General features: G+C 40.6%; 1 protein-coding gene across 3 annotated transcripts in view; it reads left to right on the forward strand.

Annotated features, from left to right (window-relative positions):
• The window catches only part of LOC137295017 (uncharacterized), a 41,099-nt gene that overhangs the window by 20,931 nt on the left and 4,298 nt on the right, over positions 1 to 15,870 (forward strand). Inside the window, exon 2 of one of the 3 annotated variants that reach the window (XM_067826269.1) lies at positions 261 to 312. The exons of the other annotated variants lie outside the window; for them this stretch is intronic. Within the exon in view, the coding sequence (XP_067682370.1) occupies positions 261 to 312 (52 nt within the window). The remainder of the gene's footprint in view (positions 1 to 260; positions 313 to 15,870) is intronic. 3 annotated transcript variants of the gene reach the window in all.

Consider the following 15,870-nt stretch of genomic DNA (forward strand, 5'->3'; position numbering starts at 1 on the left):
TCACCGAAACCCACTCACTCACGGCCCATACAACCCACCCACTCACTTCCCGTTCTTTTGAAGAACATTCAGTTGATATATTTCATTTGTTGAAAATCGCTTGCCTATTCTCCCCCTCATTCGTTTTCTCAGTTTCTTCTCTCATCCATCCCCTCCTTCTTCGTTGCCTCTTCTTCATCGCTCAAATCCATCATTATAACTTTCCCATGTTCTCACATATCTCAATACATGCAAAGCTGGTTTTGTTCTGTGGTTTTCAGATCACGAACAACGATCGTCCCAGCGCCATAATTCCTCGTTATAACCTGACACGTATGTAGTTAGAAGGATGTTTCTCTGTCACAACATACATAATGTAAACCCCGGTGAAATTTCGTTCTGGTTGATGTTTTATTCAAAAGGGCCTTACGTCAAACACGCACATTTAGACTGCTTCTGCTTCTGTGTCTTCTTCTCGAGAACTCGCATATTATCTCATGAATTTTAATAATCTGAGGGTAACCTTTTCAACATGCAATTTTGTAATTACCACTAGAGGATGATGGGGCCTCTCGAACGACATCAGCAGGAATGAGCGTTTATGTCGCCAAGGACATCGTGAATACATTGTAGGGTACAACTTGGTTCAGCGCTTCAAGACACACAATTACTTCCTCTGAAAGGATTACCAAAAAAACAGCTTTCGGGGTTCACAACACACTTGTCTTTATTTCCGCAAACATATCCAGTATGAAACTTACATTCTTCTAGAATCTGCATCAGAATTGGGTTTTACAGCATTTTAAAACAAGTTCAAATCCAATCTTCTTCCCCAAACCTATTGAATGGCGGGCCTCCGACATGTCGGGTTGATCACTTTAATAATTGTTGAAACATTGTCAGTGTACATGTGATTGTGCTCAATAGAAATTAGATTATCTACGTGTCCATGTTAGCGTCTTTCTTTTAGATCAAGCCAGTGTGGAACGTGTTGTTTTATACACAAAACAGGCACGGGATGTTCCAGTGGCTAATACTTCCCGGGCGAAAATATCCGTGTTCATAGAGAAAACTCAGCTCAGGTCTGTATTTTGAAAAAGAATGACTTGGGTAGTCTAGAGGTTAAAGCCTTAGCTCGTCACGCGGAAAACCCCGTTTCGATTCCTCACATGAGTGCAATGTGTGAATCCCATTTCAGGTCTCATCCGCCGTTATATTTGTTGGAATATTGCTAAAAGCGGCGTAAAAGCCAACTCACTCACTCAGATTATGTTTCTGGGTTTGTCTGCTCTCATGTTTATGGGCTTCTCCAGAGTCGTAAAGAGGAGACTGACATATCAACAAGTTGACACGCTTTAGTTATAGCCGAAACGCCGCACAGCATTAATAAAAATGACCGTCAAAGCCAGAAAATAACCAGTCTCGATTATCTGATGAAACATATTCCTTTAGACAAAAAAGACGAAATATTTGTGAAAAGTGTATGAATGGTTCGCTGAAAATAAGTTCTGACACCAGGTGGTCGCGTAGAGGGCAAACGGCTCAGGATATGCCAGGAAACCAACTCACTCACCCACTCACTCACTCACTCAAAACTTTATGTAGTATTCTCTTAAACATACCAAATGACTCGCACACGTTTTTGAAAAATGAGTTAAAATATCTCCGCGTCCTTAAATCCAGATCCTCGCATAATGGATGACGCATTACCATTTCTACAGCTGCAGAGTTAAAAAGATGAAACAATTATCACGTTGTAAACATGAGAGCTGTAGCCGATCTACAGCTGTGTCCTTGGTGATATTTTCTACGTTTTTGTCGTTTGAAGACCTCGTTAGAGAGGATTTAGATGTTGTCATTATAGAAAAGCCCACGCTAATATGCCTAGGTTAATCGATGCACACAATGGACCAAAGAAACTCCTGGGCCAAAGAAAGTATGCACTAGTAAATTGGATTTGACCACGAGATTACAATAACAAAACAGCACTAGTGAGAAAAACCCCGCCGAAACATTGCAAACTTGGGTTCAAAACTACGATGTCCGGATCAAATACATCACCATCAAACGACCATTTCTTTTCGTTTCATTTGTGGCAATCATTAAAAATGGTATGTATTCCATTGACATTGACACATGCCTATCTGATGACAGATCACAATTACCGAAAAAATCAAGAATATGGATAAAGTTACAATCTCACCGAGACAAACTCGTACTTTTAACAGACGTATTAAATCATATATACCTCTAACAAGTATGGGATATTCCATCATATGTCAACGCACGTGAGAAAAAGTAATATATATCCATACAGGTAAAACATTTCCAAAGAGATAGAATAAATTGTCACATTTTCCCTTAATTTCTCTTCATCATCTGTTTCCTCCTTGGCTTCATTATGTGCATTTCATCCATCTAGTAAAACCAACGCCCCTTACCTATTTTGAACGCTATATAAATGCGAGTTTGTGAAAGTGTTCGTGTAGCATGATCTATTTAAATCTAATGACCGTTATATGGGTCAGAATTGCCAAGACGGATCTCTAAGATGACAAGGCATGTGGCAATCTGACCACTGGCAATGCCGTGACGTTTTTCTTGTCTACACCCTTTGCGTAAGATGATGGTGGGATTTCAGAGGGAATGCCACAGGTCATGCTGGGACAAACGGTCCGGGATCCCTCTTTCATCATCACGACTCAAACACAGGGATGATTAGGGGAAACAGATAAATGCAAGGTTAAGATGCTTATTTTCTCGTTACGGACTTACAAATACCATTGAAAAAACCCCATGGTCTCATTTCCTCTGTGTAGATAAGTTATCAAGATTTCGATACTTTAATGGTTCTATATAATCACGTTCACCTGAATTATTGTATTAATGGAAGTAGTGGAACAGGTACATGTGTATCCTGCATACATTGTTGGACAAGCGGGACCAGACCGTCACACTCACAGAGGTGTCTGGCCATATATACTCGCCATGTGAATAGAAACATAGTTTGACCAGATATACTCGCCATGTGAATAGAAACATAGTTAATCGTAATATAGGGCATGAAACCCATAGACCTATATCTGGGAACTGTTCTTTCTTCCAATTTTCCAAAGGTAATTATTTTTATTATTGAATATTTATATACCGCACATATCCGTGCAACTAGTGCTTGCTCAAGGCGCTGATATGTGTTTCCCCCGATCATTGGATGTCCGTCTCAGCGTCACATCGTATTATCAATCTCAACTCCCTGGGGAGTATACAACTCTTGCTGCCACTAGGCGCACCGAGTTTATTGCTCTCTCATCCTAACGAGGTACCCAATTCACAGTTGGGTGGACTGGGACACATAGCCACAGAACTTTGTCCAAGTTTACTGCACGTTGATGTACCCGCAACTAGGTGTATGCACGTATTCGTGTGGCCACCATCTGGTCATCTACCAACAGGTTCGTGGGTTCTTTTAAGCGCACAGGGTTGTGGTACTGCACACTAGGGGTTGTGACAACACGGAAAGAGTCTGCACACAATCCAATGATCAACATCATGAACATCGATCCTAGCGATAGGGAAGTGAACAAACTTTTCATTTGCTCTCTCTAAAGGAGTGAATGGGTTATATATGAAGGTACAAGTCACGGCACTCTCTGGAAAGATGGTAGGTAGCCCAGGAATGATGCCGAGTGACTCTGGGGCGGTACTAGTTATTCGTGCAAACTATTGGAAGGATGCTAGTTGGCCATCGAAGAATAGGTTTTGCCCTGGAAAGTTTTTATTGGTCTGAAAAACATTGTGTTTGGCCTGGAATTAGTTGTCCCTGCAAAGATGCTTTTCGAAATTTGAAAAATGCCAGCTGTCCCCAAAAACATATATGTGGTTTGTCAAAGAAAGATATGAGACGACCCTAGAATAGTGGTTTTTATTTTTATTTTTTAAATTTATTTATTTACTTATTCTTTTATTTTACTTATTTACTTACTTACTTACTTACTTACTTACTTACTTACTTACTTACTTACTTACTTACTTACTTACTTACTTATCCTAGTGTCCAAACCCAAAAAGATGATTTTTATTGCCTTCTGTAATGGCGCAAGTCATTAGCCATCTGTTCCGTGGAGCTGATCTCCGACAACGTCTTCGGATATTGGTGCACTAAGCATGGTGACGGTCCCAAGACCTTATGGTCTGCTGTTTCAGGGATGAACACAGAGAGACTGATGGGACATGCATTTAGATCATCACCTTTATTCTCACATCTCTGCTTTGCCTCCTAGTATCCCCAGGCTGAGAGAGGCCCCGTGCCACAGCGGAACAACTTGGCTTGATGTAACGAGGCTTATTTGGAGCTTACCGCCGGGCGTGGTGTATTTAGTTGGGTATTTATCATTATAGGATTATGGTGAAGACAAGTGGTGCAACGTCAGTGCGACTGGGTCATGAAACAGGGAAACGCTTCCCTGTTCTTTGGCCGAGATTATGCATGATTTATGCAGAATGAGTTCTAAGCGCAACTTTGAACATGTCAGTTATGTGATGAGGAGAAGCGAGGTGAGGCAATGTGTGTCGCATTAGTTAAAACATACGAGTGTACTAAACGTGTATGGGAATATCTGTGGAGGTAGGCAACGACCCAAATTAGTAAAAGGGCGTCACACCACAAATCTTTAACCACGAATCGTCTCAATAATATAAATTAAGCTACAAACACCTCTAAGTCGTCAAAATACTTAGTAATGATGAACTTTAAGTTTCATGAAACGCGTGGAGGCTCCCGCTGTCTGCGAATGCTGTGGTCACTGGTTAATTAGCTGGTTCTAGAAAGATAATACGCCCGTCCGCAGATTAATATGGTTTGGCCTCAAACATCTCGAGGCCAAGTACGAGTATGGCAGGTCTCTAGGTTAATATTAATAGATGTAGCTGTGGGACATAATTCATATCCAGTTATCCTGGAAAGGGTGGACATTTCCTGTGGCAGATTAGGAGCCAATCAGATGCTGAACATGGCCAAACACGTGACTACCCAGCAAAGGAAATAGTGAACCGAATGAACTCATGAACACTGGCGACCTCTGGCGATCAGTGCTAAGTTTGGATTCGTGAATAGTAAACCCTTGAACAGCCAAGGGAGGTAATTCTGCATTCACAGTTGGAATCATCGGTTTACTTTATTCATCTAGATTTATGGAGGTATACACAGAAGCATATGTCTTCAGGAACCTTTCTTGTCTTAAGACGCGGTGGTTGATTTGTCACCGTATCCCATATGCGTAGATCGATGCTCGTGCTTTTGATCACTGAACTGTCTGGTCCAAGCTCGATTATTTACATACTGCCGCCATGTAGCTGGAATACTGATCACTCACGAATGGTTTCGTTTTAATATCCAAAATCAATCAAGACAAGCTTCTCCCTGCATAACGATTTATCATGTTATTTGGTCTTGATCTGCATTACCATATAAATAGGCCTCAATTAAACTAATTGAATAAACTGAAATCCGAGCCTCCAGACATAAACCATGATATTTTTCTAAGTCATGTAAAACCGAACCTGAGAAATAATGGCACAAATAAACACATGCTTTCTGGTATTGACTGAAATGTATGCATTACAATGTGCCAAGCGCAATGGTTTGAATTGTCTCGGTTCTTTGTGAATATGCAAACAGCGAGAATATTGGTCATAAATTGATTTATTTTTGGAAAATCATTACCTCCTGTAGTCTGTGAATTGCTTCTCGCCCGGTTACAGTGTCACGTTCCTTCGAATGCATTTAGAAAACGCCAAACTGACTAAATTGAAAAATAGGCCCAACACGCCTTCTCCTTGTTCCATATGCATGGCAGACTTCAGGAATCAGACTTCGTCCTCAATCATCGCTGGACAATCTCAAGCGTATTCCCAAACCATAACATTTGTTTATGACTTCGTGTGCTATCTCAACCCACAGGGACGAGTATTTTTAGAAGTATTAAGATCTATAATTCTTGCCGAAATCAAGAGAAAATTGGTTTGTGATTGACGCCGAAGAGCCTAAAACACATGAGTAGCGAAGCTTAACTGCTCATGTTGAGCAAAGATCGATCCGTTTCTCAACTCCCCAAGGAACATGAAATACCAAATTACCTCAATGCATGTTTATGGGCGAATTCGTTGCACAAGTCTCCACATGTAGCTAATGTGGTTTGTTGAAAACACACAATGTGGTTTCAAGCAGCGTTCACTGAGTTAGGTCTGAAGTGGCGGTGTAGAGTACCTGGATTATCCCACACGCCATCTTTCCCGTGGAGGTTACGCGATAACTCGACGGTGGTCCCCTAGAGGTCTCTCTGAAAGCATTCGTCAATCATTAATGACAGCCACTTAACTAATGCTTTACACACGCACACTTGTGTAAGATAAACGTGTAGCTCTTGTTCCAGCTCAGCTCGATGAGGCTCGACCATTTCCGAGTATGGTGTACGGTAAAACATTTTCCTTGTTAGTTGCAAGAAAGTGTTTTGGTTATTTGGGGCAGGAATCTCTTCATATGTATTCTACATAATTATTAAAACATGAAAACTAAATCTAAATCTTAAATACCTACGTTTGTTTAAGGTATTCTGTTGCTTATAAAAAATTAAATATTCATAAATCATTTTCCTAAATCTGCATTTAATTTTTCACCCGCGTTTTACATCACTATAATAAGTGTACTAGGTAAGGTTTTAATTAGTTGATTTCCGTATCGATGAACCAGATAATACATGTACGTAAAACTGATGAAACTATTTTATTTAAATATTACACATATTTTATTGACGAAGCATTATTCGAACCTTTAAACGTTATATAATATCACTTATGACGTTGATGCAGCAATTTCAATTACTGTTTTAGGTAATGTTTAAGTACACTTAGTGAAACAAACCTTTTATACTGTAATTATCGGGTTGTGATTGTCTGTACAGGACGGGTCTTTTTAGCTCTTTTTAATGCGTTGTTGGCCAATTGTCAAATTAAATACTCCTTTCATCTCATGCAGAGGTCATAAACATGTCAAAGGTACATTAACAGTCAATTACCACAGACTTACACACAGGTAACCCAGAAACAAACAAGACTGATCGATGACGTACGTACTTAACATAATCTTGTAACCCGATACTGTAACGTTATTTCCGTTAAGTGAACACAGCATTGGTAGTCCCTGGGGTAAATATTTTGTAAAACAAGACCAGGGTTCGATTTCCAAAGGTTAACTCATGTTCACTCATATTTAACGCATGCAGTGCTTTGACATTTTGTGTTGATTCTGGAAGTGGAATTTGAACTGGAATTTAACCTGCAAATAATAATATTATGTTTATGCGAATGATCTGTAAATATGAAACATGCGGGTTAAGGTATTTCTTCCCATATCGATCTAGCTTTAAGGATTTCTAATTGACCATTTAATTAGTCAAATCAACAAGTCACAAACTCGGACGAAGAAGGCGATTTAAGGGAAATCGTTTATTCATTGTTTATGTAAAATATTTAGTAAAGAGCTACTTTTACGTATAGCATTGTTTGTGCTTTAAGGAAATGCATAACAACATATATGACACGTTGATACTCAGCTCTACCAATTGATACCAATATCGAAAGTTTTGCTTGAATGTCGTACTACCGAACAAGCTCCAAGAGCATTAAACCCATCCATGACGTAAACATTGACAAGACCACGACAACCAAGACGCCTTGGAGTGGATTTCTTTTAGACTTATTGGTATGGTTTCTTCTCTCGCTCAGCTGATCTCACATTTTTTAAACTGACAAAGAGAACTAAATCTCCATTGATTTCCAATACTTCGTTTGTTGTCCGCGGCCTCGATACCAGGAAATTATGACACACCTTAGGCTTAAGGCGCCAGCCCAGAACCACCAACGTTCGATTTGCCGACTCTTGTTATGATCGTTAGTCCGTACAAGGCGGAACTAATCGACTATAATTCAGCGGATCAATACTGATTAGCCTTTGTTCTTTTATCAAGGTTTACTGAAGGTATCACAATACAGAGTTATCGACTATTAATCAATATCAAAGAGGCTACTTCTTTTGTTGGGCATAACGGTAAACATCACATTGTCTGTTTGGAAGAGGATAATAGTACTGTAATTAATCTTAATCAGCACTGAATACAGTTTTACGTACAGTGTCATTGTGTGTGTCTTTATCACATTAACGGGCATGTGTTGATTCCAGAACCTTGGCCTGAATGTTGCTTAACTTAAATACAATATCCCTGTGGTCTGTTGAAACATATCTGATAATGTCAGTTATATTATTTTCAGCTGAAGTGTAATGAAAATATACTGAACTTGTAAAATGCTGACATTTGCAATATTTCGTAGATCTAATGAAATGAAGGGGATATACTGAGAGACTGGTCAAGTATGGAGTTTACATATGATGAGATTATACATCGATAACTCGAATTGGATCAACTTCAGAATCTCTACTGGATATATATTTCTCATCACCTCGAGGTATGACAGCTTCATTCTCTGTGAGACGCTTTTAGTTCAGATTTCAGTCGTGGATCTTCAGTTGGATCGATGAATATGATATATGTCTTATTTGTGACGTGGGAGTACGAGACGAACAAGGCACACTGAGGGTAACGAGAGTCTTCCTAAACAAGTACTGAAGGTCGGTAGTAACTAAACAGCCTTTTAGTCAAGATGCACTGACAATACACAATCACAAAAACAAACTTCACTTTCCCCCGCTTGTACAGCAATCTCAGGATCGCCATTATTGTTTTGTCCTGGGTACTGATCATTATAAAAAAGGTCATCTGGTGGAACGGCATTAAGTCTCATTCAGTCCTCAATATGGAGCTATCTTGTTGATCATCATCCTTCAGACAGCGGATGTTTAGAGTCACAAATACAGTGATCACCCTGCGCGGAATACAAATCGATTTTTATCACCACACAAGTCTAGTTAAACTGTTGAAATAGACAGCCTTTCCTGTCCCAGTGGTGTGACCTGCAGCCATTTTGATCCACTCAGGTGCTTGGCCGGGGTTTCTTTTCGCACATTAAACAATTATTACAAAGACTAAACACAGGAGATGGGAATCCTGTGGCGCTGGGACCACCTTATGGAAACGTTGGTGTTGTCGACTGTAAAGTAAGCAGCGTATACCACGTGCCGAATAGAATGTTCCATCACCTTCAGTTGTACAGGACAAGCAGAGACGTTTTGAACCAGTGAATATCCGGGTTTTAACTGGCCATGAACAACCCATGACTATAGTTGGAGGTGACTAACGGGATCGGATGGTCAGACTCGCTGACTCGGTTGATGCATGTCATCGGTTCTCACTTGCACATATCGATGCTCATGATTTCGATCACAAGGTCGTCTGGTCCAGGCTCGATTGTTTACAGACCGTCGTCATATAGTTGAGATACTGAGTGCGGCATTAAAGAACAGAGGCTGTTTGGGAGAGTTTCGACCTTAGAAGAAAATCGTATCCCAGTTGCTAATATCGATGCTTACGATGTCCACCAGCTGCAGCTCTTCTTATGGCTAGAATAGTGTGGGTTTAAACAGCACACACACGAAAGAACAAAACCAATTTTCAGTTGCATCCAGGGTTTGGAGGAAATCTCAAAGCGATGAAGGTCTAAGAGTCTTTATTAAAAAACGCGTACAGTGCCCATTTCCCAAGGGTTATATAATCAAGGTGAACCGACGTTAGGCTGATCTGTACACATGTAAGGGCATTGCTCTTTACGGCGTCTAACACCACATGGTCAAATGTCCCTTAGCAGTGAAAAAAGGGAGACGGGGAGACAATCCGATCTTCAGTCCTGATCAGTATGTATCTCGACACGAATTATTTCTCCTATGTGCCTTTGAAAGGAATTCTCAAAGCATAATGGTGTCATATCCAGCCAAGTGTTAACACAGCTCTGCAACCATCATTCCCAAAGTACTCGATTTAATCAAGCTGAAATAGGAAATAAGTGTTCGTATATTTCCTTGGGACTGTTTAGGTGTTTTCTTGTGGGAGTATGCAGGATCAATGCATGTATGCATGAGAAGCCCACGCGATCATAGTGTGTTTACAATGCACTCCTGTTCAGTTCAAACTCCCAATGCAATACAATAAAAAGACGGACTCGTTCAAAATCAATGCATAGTGTCCTAAATGTTTTGTTACATTATTCAACGTGATGTTTATATATCTACCCACATTCTTAAGAAACAAAACATCACACGTGTTTGTTTGGTGAACGAAGTGCGGGTAAGGTCCGCCTCTCAAATCTGCTTGTAGTTGTCCGCGTGAACAGTATAACAATAGTTTCTTGCTTTTCATTCTATGTCAAACATCTGTAATGGATTGGTGCTCAGATAGCAAAAAACTCCCACAACACACTGCATTACAATAGTTTGAAACCCAACAAGGTGGGAGTCTCTATAGACATGAACAATTCATCCATTAAACAAACTGAAATTGAACACACTTTAATGAGGTTATTTATTAAGATCTCCACATTCCAGGCGGTGCTTCGATCGTCGCGTATTTCTGAAGCGAAGTATATAATAATAATGTATTCATGGAAGTGGAGGTAATGGTTTTAAAACCATTTAACTTACGAAAAAATGCTTTTAACGTCCAGCACGGATTTCTTAGAGAGGCCTTTTGAGGTTGGAGTATACTGATGAACAGCTAAAGTAGGGGGCGACGTTTAGGTGTAGCATTGAACACCGCTATCAAGCAAGTGACGTACAGAGTATGGATTATGAGGCAAATATACAAAAAGGAAATGCTTTTATGCTGAAAGGGAAACCACATTCATATGACATGTCTTTCCACAGCAGTGCGGCAGGAAACCAACCGCAGTCACATTGAAATGCAAGTTGGGTTTTTAGAAAATACCATCAATTTACCTGCTAACGCGGACATTAAAGATAACGTGTCTTGAAATTACCAAGAAGATTTATGGTTTGCAACACGCACCATGCTCATGTTTTATTGACAACTCTGTCTACCAAATTACAGCATAAATAGGGTGATATACCTTTGTAAACATGTTTATTAGAATTGTCGTATCTGATTTGGCATACACAGTGATTTTATTTTTTCTTGTTGAAATCCCGTTGGGTTTCATTAGTAGATTGCACACGTTGGTGTAACTCTGTGCATTTTGACATGGCTGACGTCATTCCACTGTGGAATCGCTGGTCCAATCTCTAGCTCCGGAATGTGTGGAGTTCTTTTGTAGTAGTATCACATTATCTGCACAAGGTGTATACCTACGCGCGGAAAGTAAACCTGTTTCATAATTGTATTTTTATGTTGATATTGAATGGAAAATGTGAATTTATGATTCTGTAGACCTTTCATTCCATTATTATTTTCATGGAGTCATTGCGAAATTGCCAGTTCTTTGAATGGATATTTGCACGTGAGGGTCGATGGAGTTGGGGTGCGGCTTACATGGAGTCCGAAATCACTGATGGTGCAAACAGCCTTTTGTGTTGCGGAAGTCATATAGCCAGTCCAATGACGTCAACACTCGTATCATCTATTGTTCACTTGACTTCACTTCCGACCCAGTGTGTTTACTCTTGTTTACAACTTGTTTTACGTCAAAGGGACGGGACGTTCTAATTTCACTTCAAGTAGATCTTCTCCAGATCTGTCTATAACTTGTGTGGGAAGGAGGTGTAGCAGCAGAGAGGCAGCCTTGAATTCTATGCATCATCATCTTTATACACGTACGTGAGATGATATAGGGTTTGTCGACGCCCACGTGCATACGTTTGTACGTGTCTGCGTGCGCATGTGTTTGCATTCACGTTCGTCTGCTTGTTCCAGCCAGTACAATCAAGCGTAGTTTTAGAGGAATTAAAACTAGTTTGAATACATTAATGTCGAACTCCAGGCAAAGTAGCAACAAATACCACATTTTAAAATGTTTTTGTCTGAGGTTGCTGCCGGAGATCAAATCCCAAATCTGCGCCCATGTAGCAGACCTTCTGGCCATTAGAACGTGGTGGTGGTCTCGATATATGTTAGCGTGTTTACTTGTTAAAGAGTTTAATTTTCTAAACAGCCATGTGTTACCAGATGTTTTAATACCCGAGATGTTCTTGGTACCTGTCTCTGACATACTCCTGTTTGCTCATTCAAATCCGCCGTAGTGGTATGGATGCATTAAAGTGGGTGTTCTTCCATAACGCGACGACACGCTATGGTATAGCTGAAGTGCTGTTCAAAGATATGCTTTGCAGACGCTTACCATTCAAAGTCGATCTGATGTCTGTTTCAACTATCATTTGCATTTCATAAGCAAGCTTTGAAATGCAAACCCACTTCGAACACGTCGTTTGGAACTGACGGTATCGCAAGTTGTTTGAAATGAAGGGTCGGGACAAGTGATACAGCACTGTACACTAGACGTATTATATGTCTTCTATCAACGTTAGATAGAAAGCCAGATTGAAGTAGCTATATTTAACTCGTGTGGGATGGTACTGCTAAATGGTTCTGTCGAACAAACGTGTTAAGACCGATTGCAGTTACACAAGGTCAGAAGACGGTATTTAATCAAGTATGTCTGCTACAGGTTTCCACAAATAGTGTCAGATGCCTCCGTCGTAGGTCAAGTGGCGAGGAACTGCAACGAGACTGTTGAACCGAATTAACCAGGACTGTTAGGGGTTTTCACAACAAAATGAGCGACTTACCGTCTTGATTAAACGCTGTGAAATACGAAATTAATACCATACATGTGGACGAGTCTCTATGAGCTGTTGCCACCGAGTGCAAGAGTTACGTCCCCGTTGTCCTGTGCAGTTATAACGCCAAAGTTTCTTCGACACGTATCTGAGTGAAACTAACACGTGACAGTCACCATACGTGTCAAGCCTCAGCATTGGCATGTTTTATATTTTATCTGTTGTGAGGAATATGTTCGCACAATGAATTAAATTACTTAAGTAGATACCACTAATAGGAGTCACGCATTGTATGCGTGTGAAAATTGGAACCAGGCTCTTTGCATGACAGGCGAATGTTTTCACCACGAGAACACAGCACAGCCCAGTTACCAGTATGAAAGAAAACCGTAAAATTGAGCACTGGAAAGACCTCCCTGTGTTACAACGCCAAATCTTGACCGATAAGACACCATACAATTCCACTCCTGCGATCTAGACGATGACACGGTTGACCCAGGAAAAGTGAACATTTTGTTTTTGTCCATGTATATTTGCTATGTTGTGGGGACCATTCCTTACAGTCATCCGACATACGTCCAAAGGGGTAATTACATCTTACAACTTCTGATTTTCCCAAATGAAATCGAAAGTTTTGTCGTTTCATCTAAATGAACCTGACATTCCAAGCTGCACAGTGCTATTTGCTTGCTAATGATTCTGGAAGGCCGAACACAGAAGGGCTTACAAGCCATTTTCTTCCCCGTCTTATTACATGTGATTTTCCCATCAACTACTAGTATCACTGTTTTCACTGCGGAGGCTTCAGACTGGCTACCTATTACCGGCTAATGCTTCTCGTGTACGCCGAACAAATGGACGATTCGGTCATTATTGAAAAGGTTAGGGGAACAGTATCAGGTGGCTTCTGATGGAACCTGCTTAGAAGCAGAGAGAATTATATTTACTCCATGTTTTGTGGATACTGAAACTAAAAGCCTCATTTTTTCGTTTATCTGGTATAGATTTGAAGTTGTTATTGCATGACAGTACCAGTTATGCCTAAAGAATATCATAGTGTTGATAACCACGGCGGAGCAAAATTTATGGATTCAGAGATACATCACTTGTTATCTTTGCTTGGTTTGTTTAACGCTTCACTCAGCAATATTTTTTCCAACTAAAATTACATGGCAACAATCATCGAGTCAAACAATACAGTGACTGACATCACGTACATGCGGACACTATGAAGCTGCGAACAAGCCAGCAGCTTGACCACCGATCCTGTTAGTCATCTCTTATATTAAGTGCTGCTAAAGATCTTCACGGCCCGTATTACGAGAAACCAAAGCAGTTTCGGTCTTGACTCAAGACACCAACCATTCCATGATCAATATTAAGTCAATATATACACAACCAGGGGCTATTCAATTTAATTCCTTCACGCAAAGGATGAAAGCATTGTGACGTCTCTGAATATCCTTAAAGGAACACGTTTAAATTATACGTGTCCTTTGAAATAGCGTTTCGTGAAATGAAATACAGGTCCTTCGACAGCTTACTTCTATTAACCACTGTCAATGAACTTTTGGCACATATCCAGACAGCACTGCAACGACAACGGTAACGTCCATCGACGATGCTGTACTGAGTGTGATCGATGTATTTAATAACGTACCAAATAAGTCATCAATATCAGTTAACCTAGAACCAAACCAAAACGCGCCTAGTGTTCGATAATGTAACCGTTTTATTTATAGAAATCGGTTCAAATCTCACACAGACCAATAATTACGCCCAGGATATAGTCAAAACCTCTTCAAGGAGTCGTTCTTTGTTTCGCCTGCACAGATGACTACACCTCTTCCCGGGGCCAATCAGAGAAAGTATTCACATTCCAGCTTAAAAAGGTCTATATTACATTATGAATCCGGATGAATCTGAAATTCATCTCCAGAGAGTTGTTGTCATAAAGGTTGACTGAAATGGATCAGGGGTCCAGATATGAGACCTGGCTGATTTTGAGTCATCTTCACCTGACAGGAGGGGTTGCTGCTCATGCTTTCAGTCACTGGTTTGATTACTGACAGGATACGGTGATGTAACTGAGTGTTGCTGACCGTTGTTGACTCACTGGAGTGTGGGAGAGTGAGTGAGTGAGTGAAATTAAGTTTACTCAGCACTATTCCAGCTATATGGCGGCTGTCTGTAAATAATCAAGTCTGGACAATCCAGTGATCAACATCACGAGCATCTATCTCAGCAGCTGGGATACGATGACATGTGCCAACCAAGTTAGCGAGCCTGACCAGCCCATCAGGATGGTTAACGACAAGCAAGGGTTACTGAAGACGTGTTGACTCACTGGAAACGCAGCAGTCTTAATGGGATCGGATGGTCAAGCTCGCTGTCTTGGTTGACACGTGACCTCATATCTCAGTTACGCAGATGGTGTTGATCACAGGATTGTATGGTCCAGACTCTATTATATAGATGGAATATTGCCGAGTGCCGATATGTAACAAACAAACCAATCATTACTGAAGCTGGTCACATATACTGATCGCAGATTCCCGAAGGACAAAGGTGCTCGTACACAATGTTTTTTTCAAAGTGGCGAACACGTGACATTAATTTGTTTGGGCCAGAACCTTGAAATGTAATCATGTAATCTCTAGCTCAAATGAATTAGCATCCTTTTGGCGGCACACACTCTACATGATGCCGGCCCCTCGTAATGCGGTGGAACGCAGTCAACGAATTTAACTCTACACACGACATATGCATTGAAGTAAGATTAAATAACATCCTTTCATCACCAATTCTGACTGTAGGTAGGAAATAATCTTATATGTACGACCATCGCCGTCCTAACTTTCCGTACAAACGTCACCTTCATCTTTACGTCATCCTTTTATCTGACAAGCCACATCAAAGTAACTAATTTCTTTCATCAGCGTGAAGCACACGAATCTTCCTCCAAGAGAATTATGGATGTCGTGATATCCCCCTAACGACTAGTTTAAACAGGTTTCCTAGTGAGGGTACCACGACCTCACGTAATTCTGTCTCCGGTTTACCATTACGTCATTGGCGTAAAGTTTATAACTCAATTATTTCTACGAGGGCCTTGACGATGGTTCCAACTGGCTGTAACATCCTGATAATCATGCAGA

The sequence above is a fragment of the Haliotis asinina genome, chromosome 8 (genome assembly GCF_037392515.1).
Source record: "Haliotis asinina isolate JCU_RB_2024 chromosome 8, JCU_Hal_asi_v2, whole genome shotgun sequence".
NCBI classification, from domain to species: Eukaryota; Metazoa; Mollusca; class Gastropoda; order Lepetellida; family Haliotidae; genus Haliotis; species Haliotis asinina.